The sequence below is a fragment of the Hyposmocoma kahamanoa genome, unplaced genomic scaffold (genome assembly GCF_003589595.1).
Source record: "Hyposmocoma kahamanoa isolate Upper Pololo Valley unplaced genomic scaffold, ASM358959v1 160, whole genome shotgun sequence".
Taxonomy (NCBI): Eukaryota; Metazoa; Arthropoda; class Insecta; order Lepidoptera; family Cosmopterigidae; genus Hyposmocoma; species Hyposmocoma kahamanoa.
Genome location: NW_020653575.1, coordinates 3,888,645 through 3,899,792, shown reverse-complemented (window position 1 = coordinate 3,899,792; position 11,148 = coordinate 3,888,645). Strand labels below are relative to the sequence as shown.

Genomic DNA, 11,148 nt, shown 5'->3' with positions numbered 1-11,148 from the left:
ATATATGTTATTTCCAATGTCTCGACAATTCCGTAAGTCATATTTTTAAGGTGAATAATTAGCCTAAAGTCATCGAGTACATAACCTACTCGATATCTAAAGAAAACAAATATGAAAACTAGTAGGTAAGTAAAAAATAAGATGCGCTTATTGTGAATTTTGAATACGAAAAAAATGTACTCATTTATGAAAAATAAAGACATGTTTTCTAAATGTTGAATATTATTTTAAATCCCACCTAGAATTTTGTTTTACAAAGTTAATATTTAGTATAATTTGCATTGTATAATAATCAGTTTAAGTCAGTTCAAAACAATGACCAATTAACCTGGTGGCTACCAAGTTGTTAGGTTGGAAATTTTATTTCTTTGGGTATATTTTTTCCCATCGTACCATTGACTTACAATTATATGGACGTCGGGTCCGCGCTAAAAAGTGTCCGAACTTATAGGGCATTAAAATCGTATACAGAGCGTCATTCACGCTTTAGTCTTCGTTTGTTCGACTGACAGCGAAGCAAGCAAAATTAGACAGTACTGCGATGACATTACAATTTAAATCTAACGTTTTAGCTTTTTCATATTCCTTTACATGTCACTACGTTTAAATAGGTTGACTTGGGACATTTTTTTCGTGGTTTTTGTATTAGACCCGTCGTCCATATAATTGTAAGTCAATGCATCGTACCCACTGTACTTATTGTTCTCTTCGTGTACCTCCATTTAGAGTGGTCAATACAGTAGGCCTTTATAAATAAAACGAACACAAACTTTCAAATTTTTCTTTAATCAATAATTTAAAGCTTACAGGAGACATTTCTTGTTGTTAATACGTAAGAGCCGTCACAGCAGCGCTTTTTACACGATATTCACCTCTGATAAATATCGTAACATGTCGAACTGAAATTTCGCCACTATTTAAAACAAGGTAAGAACCAAAATAGATGCGGCATTGAAAACTGGCCCTCCAAATGACTAGGTCTAAAATTAGTATAGCGATAAAGACATCCACATTATAAAGCCACACACATATTTAGATTGATCAAAATTTTACAACAGTGTACGTAATAATTTGTAGAATTTCGACTGTTATCAGTGTGTGGTTTACTGTAAAGACAAACGCACTATAGAAGTAGCCAGTTCTCAATATTCGCAACGTGAACGCATCTAATGCGTTCGCCAGTCGTGGTCGCAAAGAACACTTCCATCTCCAATACCGACAACACTTCATGATTCTTACATTACTATCTCTCAAATTCATTTCAAAATGACGTCTAAATTAATTGAAACCTGTGCTAGAAACTAGGTGACGTAGTCAAGTAATAATCATGCAGAAAACATTCAGAAACAGTCGAATTTAAAGAATATGCAGGTGAGAAACGCGAAGAGAAAGCTCTTTTGTCCGTGCTCCTTTTGCGTAATTCTACCGATAGTAAGGGCAATGTTTGAATAAGGTACGCAGCAAATGCTGCAAAGCCAGACGTTTTGTTTCTCGTTCAACACCCAAATTAGATAATATTGTAGGCAATAAATTGGGAGTCGTGTTGTATGGACCCTTCGTCTCACTGCAAGTGGTTATTAACTCGAAAAATCAATTAAAAAATTGAGACAGACATGACCAAAACTTGATGACAAATTTTATTAAGGTCCAACCTGACCACGTCCCTTTTGTCCCATCTTGTAACTAAGAAGGTTACGCAATCCATTCTTATGATCTATTCTGCGAAGGCAAAGGCGAAATGAGGAACTATTCTATTAAGTATTCAAGTGTTGCTTGACTTGTTGAGCTAACGACTCGGTATGGACAGTAACAAATTACGCTAATGCCCATGGGTCAACTTATAATTGACATCCAATCGCCGTTTTAGCTCAGGTCTCAAGGTTTTCAAAAAAAAATTAAAGGAAAATATTCGTAACTTGCTAAAACCTCGTATAGTAGAGCAAATCGTAAAACTTTTAAAAAAATATATTAAGGAATTTCAAACATTACGCTCGCGGGCGAATGTGCAAAATTCCAAAATCGTTACAAAAGTCGCGATTGACAACTTAAAAGGTCACCCTAAAATGTCTAGTCCGCAATAAGTGGAGACGATAGACATGGAAAATGACGAATAGCTCTTTATTTTTATAACGAAAAAATCTCCTCCTCACGAAAATGACGTAGTAACAAAAATGCTTACAAACACAACCATAGTCATCATACATGTACATATAGTTCTCTCTCACATTCACACACATTCACGCACAGCTGTGTCAGCCGACAGATGTTAAAAGTACGGAACGCAAGCCATTTGTAATCTTCCCAACTGAACCAATCAGCTTCCGTTCAGTACCACTGTCCGTCATGGTTACAGGGGATAGGATTTCGCTCCCATTATTAAAGTCACATCAAGGGAGCTGACAGAGGGATGTATAAATAAAGATGTAGAGGCCATTAAGACATGTCACAACTAGATTCTACATTTAAATATAGCTATAAAGAAATACACCAAAACGGAACACCCTTTATCAGCTTCTACCTTTTCAATTTGTCAATTAATAAGACTGGATATGACTGCTATTTAAATCGACACTCCAGACACCGAAGCCTCGAGAGCATATGATCGCCAGATGTTACATAGCCGAACTTGTTTGAACGGTACAAGACAAGAATAGTGTAAATTCCAGAGAACGCAATCTAAATTTATTCAATATTCTTATTTTATAAATATGCACCTATTAATTTCGTAACAAAAAGTAAAATACAGGTTTAATTATAGATTTGTATTATTATGTTCACAAGCATCCTCCTTGTCATAAGCAAACCAATTTGCCAGCGCTAATAAATCTTCAGACCTTTTCTGACTGTTAAAGAAAGAAACAGATGCATTTAATATTAAAATAAGTTTAGTTTGTGTTCTTGAGACCGAAAAAGTTGTATTAAGTAGCTATAAACGTCAAATTTTTTTAACAATATTGAAAGTAGGTATTTCTTATCATGTTATTTGCATTTTTTGCTCTTTTAATTTATTACTTGAGGTAATTTACTACATTTTTATCAACTCTATGCAATGTTAAATGTTATTATTTCGATAGCGATATTGATGTATCACGAGAATAATTCTAATATCGCTTCTACATCGACGGCCACAAGAATTTACCTTACGTGAATTATTTAACTGGATTTACGGAATATTTTTTTTTGAAAATTCACACTAATATTATAAATTTTTGAATGGAAGTCGAAGAATATTTTGTGTAAATTTTCAAAAGACTGAAGCTAATTTTGCGGCATATATAAAGCTCGATAGTGACAGGTAAAAACGCAGCGTTTTTGTAACCAAATATGGTGTTTGGCATTGTTTTAAGCTGTCATGACCGAGCTACTTGCCAATAAGTCGATAGATTACCAATGGATATTTAAATTTCAAAAATCAATGGGCGAAACAAATTTAGAAAATTTACCCGTGAATAACTTTCGTTCAAAAACTTCAGGAAAAAGCAAAAAAAATAAATCAACTTCTCGATACCAAGTAACAGTTGATCTTTGTATGGGAAGAAGAAAAACCATTTTGTGATTTCCTAACTAATTTAAGAACATGAATTGTTCAGAATTTATGATTACAAGACTCGAATTTTGTCTTTAGAATTGTCGTAAAGCAAAACAATTCAAAATAATTTTTTTCCCATTGTATAAACCTATCTTATTCAATTCCACTTATCACTCGCCACAAGGATTTAAAAAATATCCTCCCTTTTGTAAACTCCGTCGTGGTAGGGTAAAACAATATAATTGGGAAAAATAACAAGTTTCATGTCTAAAAATATTTGTTCGTCATTGCAGCCCATTCTATTGGTGTTGAAAACAGAAAATGGTGTTCTTAGACAATGCTATTTTAAAGTCTGTAAAGTCTTGAGAGAAAATTCCAAAATGTACTCTACACGACAAAACTGCGTTTACAAAAGACGATATTACAGAGTCAATATTGAATAAAATATCGCAGTCTAAAGCTGGATTGAAGACAGAGTAGATTCAGTTGCCAAGCAGGAATTTAATATCGAGAGATCTTAAATTCTCTCTTCTCTCTTTCACAGGTAAAAGTGTTAACACTATTAACCATTGTTACTGGATTATATTTTAGAAATTTAGGTATTATGGCATAAGTGGTGTGTTCATAATTAAGAAAAAAATCTGTCCAATCAGAACTCAATTAGGTTACAAAAAGGAACACGAGTTAGCTTTTGTAGTGTCGAAGGGTAGGTCACAGGACACGATTTGACATTTATAATCTTAATTCCCTTGTGATGACGTCATGAGCTCTAATTTGGTGCTGGAAATTCCACTACCCATACTGATTTTGGCAACCATATATATTGTGACTTCTGTACGGTATGACAAATGACACAAGGATTTCCTTATGTCAAAAAGTATCCGAATGAAGTTAGGATAGTGGACCGAAGTATAGAAAAACAATAACCCCCTATCGATTTTAGCGCAAAACAAAAAAAAACATAGAATAAGCACTGTAGGTGATACTGGAATTACAATTTAGCCTCTAAACTTGTACGAGCAGACAAAAAACAACACATCACCAACCACATAGAAAGAGGTGATGCCCTTGTAAACTTTAAAATTTGAATTTCACAATATCCGAATAGTAACTTAGTTCCATTCACCATCCGCCAATTCATTTCTCTTACTTTTTTTACTCTAATAAATAAATAGGACTTCTTTTAACATTCTATATTGATGGATGCAACTAAGGTACTCGGTTTAATTTCACGATGCTTCCTCCCCTCTAGGTATATAAACGGTTGTAGCGGGGTGTCGTCGGGCTCAGTTGCGGACGGGCGGCGCTGGTGAATGGTGGTGTCGCTCGAGGTCCTCAAGGGAAAGAGCGTTAGGGACATGCACGGAAGGCAGTTTGCCAGCGGATGCACGAGCCAGGAGCTCCGGTGAGAACCATCTAGCTAACTGGTTGTCTCCGCCTCCGGTGCCGCCGCTGCCGCCCATTTCTGTAATAGAGTGTTAGCTGAACAATCTACGGGTGGTGTATATGTACATTTCGCACCTTCCACTACTGGCCATGGGTTTCTTTGAAATCTGGAGGTCTACTCTCGTTCTCCATCCGACATCCGTGCTGAAACAATTACTTTTAATAAGTAATATTCGACCAAATCGAAATACAATGTCAAGTATGAAACTTCATTCGCATCATGAAACTTCTTAACTTGGTCGGGTTTTACTTATTTCAAAGTAATCCGTTTCGGATGGAGAACGGAAGTAGCTGATCCAGCGAACGTATTCGCGATCAGTTATGACAATTATCGAGTCCATATATCGACCCCTCCTACGTAAAGTATCGTATGTCGAAATTGCCAAATTTACAGGGGAATGTTTTAAAGTTTTAAATTCACGGAAATGAGCGTGACAGGTGACTTCAGCATTTCTCAGTTTTATTCGGCAAAGCTCGTTATTCACATAGAGTGATCATCTAATAGATCATCTAACCAATATCTAGGATTTTATAATACTCTATGTGAGTAACGGAGCTTTGCCGAATAAAAGTGAGAAATGCTGTAGTCACGTGTTATACTCATTTCAGTGAATTTAGAACTTTAAAACGCTCCCCTGTAAACTTGGTAAGTTCGACATACGATACTTTACGTAGGAGGGCGTCGATATGCCATGTCGAAGGTGACAAAAAAAATATAACAAAATTTTATATATAGTTTATTAGGTTTTTATATAAATTTACCAAAGAAATGTTACTTGTTTTAAATTTTAGTGCCGTTTAGAATTTTCAATCACAACGGTCTTAGGCACTGCCACTGCGCTCGTTATCCTGAGATAAGTTGAAAAGTCCCATGTGCCGGTACTGCTTCGCCACAGAAATAGGTAAGGTAGTAGGTAGTACTTCCCTAGACGAACTCTTTCGCAAAGAGCTCTACTGCTACTCAAAACTGCTACTTAAAGTAAATTATGTTATATGGCCCCTTCGCCTTTGAATTGGTGTGATTTCAGAAGAACTATCGTGTAAACCAAAACGCTCTATCAAGTTTTGTAACTTCATTGCAACAAGAATCTGTGATCACCATGCAAAACAAATACATTGATTTAATAATATTCAAGCAATTTATACTATTATAGTAAACTTATTTTGTAAAGGACAACTATAATGCATAGTTAAAATTCTTTATAGCTCAGGCCACACAGACGCAGTACCGACCACGTCTGTTGGAAAAGCGGTCTGGAGCAGCACAATTTTAAAACTTAATTAAAATCGGAATGTAATTTTAAAACAGGACGTAAATATTTTAAAACAGTCGTTACTACGTAAAACATCTCCCCTGAAATGGCGCTTTGACCCTTCTATAAAACTAACATCTTATGTACAAAGTAAGTTAAACATGTTAATTAACCTTAAAATTATAGAAAACCTGAAAAATCCTTGTTGCAGCGTTTTCTTTGCTTTCACATTACAGTGTATTATTGGTTTGACACTGCAGAGAAGTTCATACCCGACCAGCAGCCCCATATCTACCAACCCTCCCTACCAACCCTTAAGGTATACGAAAAGGGCACTATGGCCTGTGCGCGCACAGGAACCTTACAAGTTCAGGTTCCGACCCCAGGTCAGCCAGTGTACATGGTTGGATCCGACCAGCAGTGGAAAGTATTTGTGATGTACAAAGACATACCATTGAGGCTCCTCTGGTGCGATTGAACGAGCAGCTGGTGTAGCGTGGTGCCGCCTGCAACGCTGCGTGCCATGTTGTTCATGTTGTTAAACTAAAACGCGACATAATAGCAGTCAGTTAAAATTTTAGAAACCCCCCAACACGTCTTAAACGTGATAAGTGCTGAAGATTAGTAAATATGTCGTAAAGTATTCAATATTAACCAGCTGCTCTATCTTCGCTGATGTAATGTGCAAAATGTCCACTTCGGTAAATGTATTCTTAACAGACGTACAACTAGACAAAATAGTACTAGTTGTATACAAAGTAGTAATTGTTGTTCTCAAAGGGGAGAAAGTGACCGATTGCCAACGAGTGTGTCGTTGGGAATCGCACTTTCATCCGAGTGGATGCATATGTGTACCTACGAGGAAAACAAAAAACTTAAACTTTATTCATTGAAATTTATATTACAGTACTTTTTAACATACAATCGAAAGACATTTTTTTTTGCGTTTTTTCCAGTAAAATACGATATTTTCGGAATAAGACGGCGCATTTTTCTCGCTTTTCCAATTGTAAAAACTCTTCATAATAATTTGTCTTGTTGTATTTATTTCTGAATTTCTTAGGCAATAGCATAAGATTAATTTGTAAGTGTATTAACAAAATGGACTGTATAATGTCTGTAATAAACGAGTTTTATTTTACTTTTTATTTTGTTTATTATTCAAAAATGTGAAAACGATGAGAATGTATTTAATTATTTCATTAAAAAAACTAACTCTAAACTCGGTGTGGAAATTAACAGTCATTGTTTTATGTTTACACTTATTTTACCACTGATTGACTCTTTCGTAGTCAATAGTCAAGTTTATTTTTATAGGAATAGTTGAGAGAGAAATGGCGTGCTTTTGAAGTTACAACTACAGTCTTTACAAAGATTATTTTTAATGTAAGTATATTATGAAGAAAAAGCGAAGAAATAGTGATGAAGAAAGTTAGAACTGTATTTCTTATCTTAAACAAAATTACAAAATACTATTTTGAAAATTCCAATAATTACTAATTCAAAGTTATTGTGCAAAGTGATAGAAGATAACATGGGTTAAGTGAAAAAGTAAGGTGTAAGTTACTTAAGAGAAATTGAAAACATAATGTATTAGAACCACTATGGAAAATATTACTGAGTATCCCGATAATTAAACGACATGGCTCAAAGGAGTTGATTCCAAGCCAAAACTCTAATAAAAAAAAACAGGAATAGTAGAAATATTATAACATTGGTAATAATTTTTCAAAGAAATAACGTTATGCGACCGATAGACTATGGAAGAAAAAAACAATGGAAGTGCCAGAAGCCTTGTTTACTATCTGAACAGCAGTCGCCAAAATGCGCACAAACAAATGATAAACATTACGAAATCTTGATAATGATTGGTCATAGTTTATAAATTAAAAAGAAGTAACAAATTCTGGATTGTTAATATAATTTAAACTTCACCCAGTCGCCATGTCGCTGAAAGTTCAATACCTTTACTGCAAGTTACGACGTTTTAATTTTATATTGAAATTTTATTAAACGAACTTGCCATTTTGCGGTCAGTAGCTGGATTACGACGAAGGATTAACATTTGAATCAATTCGATAAACAGAACATTTAAAATTTAATAAAATAACACTTACCGATTATATGAAATATTACTACGGGTGATATTCTTGGTGCGGCTAACATTTTTGCACTCCAAAACAGCACATTAAGGCATTGTTTGCGGGAAAGAATGACAGACCCTACCATACGAAGCGAAAATGGCGGACTAGGTATGTGGTAGGATAGGTCTTTCGAAACCATCGAGTATATAATCAGAAATAGAGACGAAATGTCATTTAATTTATTTGAAAACTATTCTGCCAAAGCATTATGGTGACAACTGTGCTCCGATTGGCCAGCCCGAAGTCGAAACAATTGACGGGTTTTGTCACTTGTTTCACTTCAAATCGACTAGTTTAACTTGAGCTTTGTTATAATGGACGAAAATTTAAAAATTACATATTTAATTACCGATGAAATGTGATTCAGTTTTGTAATTAGATGTTTCGCTGTTTTTCCCACACCACCGAATGAAACCCCCCTATCCTTATTACAATAAATACAGAATATTTTTGGAATATACGGAGGCGTACACAGGATCAGTTGTTGGCTCTGTACTATTTCAGCTTTCTAATTTGTGATTTCAGAGCAAACGAGAGTTGATATTTAAAAGTAATATAAGGCCCATATGCCTGATGAGATGCCAGGGACGGTGGCCCTTATTTCGTCTCTATTTCTGGTTATATACTCGATGTTCGAGACCTAATGTTGACACGCGTCAGACGCTAAATAACCACTTCTACAGTATTTACTGTTCTGTGGACATGACATTTTACGAAGTGTACATTCTGCACCGAAACGCTGTAAGGTGGTCATGTTTATTAAACAAAAAAGGACCATCTCACAAATACCAACTTAAAAAAAAACTATATATATAAATGAACTCACCGAAGCCGGTACTTGCTGCCTCTGTTGTGAGTGAGGGAACGGACGGATTCCGGCTACCATTTGCTGCAACAATACAAGGTTTTGCATAATCTAAAAATATTTCCCTCAGTGGAAAGATCGACCCCTCCTACGTAAAGTATCGTATGTTGCAACTTGCCAAGTTTACAGGGGAGCGTTTTAAAGTTCTGAATTCAGTGAAATGAGTATAACACGTGACTATAGCATTTCTCACTTTTATTCGGCAAAGCTCCGTTACTCACATAGAGTATTATAAAATCCTAGATATTGGTTAGATGATCTATTAGATGATCACTCTATGCGAATAACGAGCTTTGCCGAATAAAACTGAGAAATGCTGAAGTCACCTGTCATGCCCATTTCAGTGAATTCAAAACTTTAAAACACTCTATACATACAACATATGAATAAAAATTGATTTTGATACTAGTAGGCCAATTGTCAAAATAAGAATGAAGAAGACAATAACGCAATTAGCAATAATTAGAATGTCGTACACACATTCACAATTTTTAGTAGCAGTAGAGCTACTTGAGAAAGAGTACTGCCACCTTACTATTTCTGCCGCCAAGCAGAAATGTCAGTGTTCCGGTTTTGAAGGGTAAGGGTGCTGGTGAAATTACAAGCACATGCGACTTTTTTTTTACATATAATAGACACACGCTTAGCCACAATCGAGATTAATCAGTCGACAAATGAGTTATTGTAAGGTTCGGAATCGACCCCCTTACTTGGTAACCGATCGGCCACAGAGATAGTTAAAGGAAGGAAGTTCTAAGGATCCTGTCGCTTCGTATCAGATGCGCAAATATGGACCCCTCCTACGTAAAGTATCGTATGTGGAAATTGCCAAGTTGACAGGGGAATGTTTTAAAGTTTTAAATTCACTGAAATGAGCGTGGACGGTGACTGTGACTTGTCAACTTATGCCACAGGGTGACGGGCGCAGTGGCAGTGCCTCCAGATCTTTGCGATTTAAAGCTCTGAGATGCACTGCCTTGGACTGGACTGTCATGGACAGACGTGTAGCTTACGGAGCACGACATGTTCGTCCCGTCACTTGATATTATAAAATGAAAGAGATAAAAAACAATACAGACAATTTTGGAAAAAAAAATACCTTCTTTCACAATCTATCGATAAAACTGTCGGGCAACTACCACACGACTATTTAAAATATTATAAAACTGGCAACCCTGCAAATGTCAAAAAAGACAAGACTATTGCTGTAGTATAGCTAAAAAAAATTAGGAGTTAAAGAGTTAATTATTTTTTAATTAATAAATAGGTTCAGGCGTTACTTTGCGGAAGTCCATGTTAATAAAAATGAAAGTAAATTAATTTGCTACTCGCGAACCAAGTGAAAGTTAAATAGCTGCGCTTGTTGAATATTTTTTTCATACAGTTAATTTTCCCACCCTCCCTCCGCATAATATTAACAACACAAGCGCAACTACAGTCACAAACCACCACCAAAAATATACCCGACACGTAAACACGCCTCTCCACGAGGCATCCTCAAGGGTTGTTGATTGATCGACACTCGGCCAAAGAATGGAGTTATTTATTGAGATCATGGTGTTTAATTAACAAACCTGTTGCTGATTGAGATAGTGCTGCTGGTAGTCGGCAGGGGAGGGCACGTAACCCATCACAGGCGCTGCACCGCTTTGGTTGCCCTGCAAAGAAATCACATGCTTCACCTGCAGGTTTTTTTCTGGCTATATTTAAAGTGATAGCGTATGATATTAGGATGCAGCCCAAGTCCATGTTATTTTTTTCTCATTTTATCTTATTTTGACATCTAGATACAATTACAATCGTTGTCGTTAGAATTGACCCAAACGAAAAATAATTACTTTTAACCTAATTTAATTTCTTGGCAACATCAAAGTCAAATAATAATTTATTCCATAGGCAAAATTTTTACAC

General features: G+C 35.7%; 1 protein-coding gene across 5 annotated transcripts in view; it reads right to left on the bottom strand.

Moving 5' to 3' along the window:
• Positions 1-775: 775 nt before the first annotated feature.
• LOC113240647 (eukaryotic translation initiation factor 4E transporter-like) overlaps positions 776-11,148 on the bottom strand; it is a 61,186-nt gene continuing 50,813 nt past the window's right edge. For all 5 annotated transcript variants that reach the window (XM_026477999.1, XM_026478000.1, XM_026477998.1 and 2 more), the window contains 4 exons: positions 10,812-10,895; positions 9,199-9,261; positions 6,681-6,771; positions 776-4,994 (listed from right to left, as the gene is read on the bottom strand). In XM_026477999.1, coding sequence (XP_026333784.1) covers positions 4,816-4,994; positions 6,681-6,771; positions 9,199-9,261; positions 10,812-10,895 — 417 coding nt within the window. In that variant the 3' untranslated portion in view covers positions 776-4,815. The remainder of the gene's footprint in view (positions 4,995-6,680; positions 6,772-9,198; positions 9,262-10,811; positions 10,896-11,148) is intronic.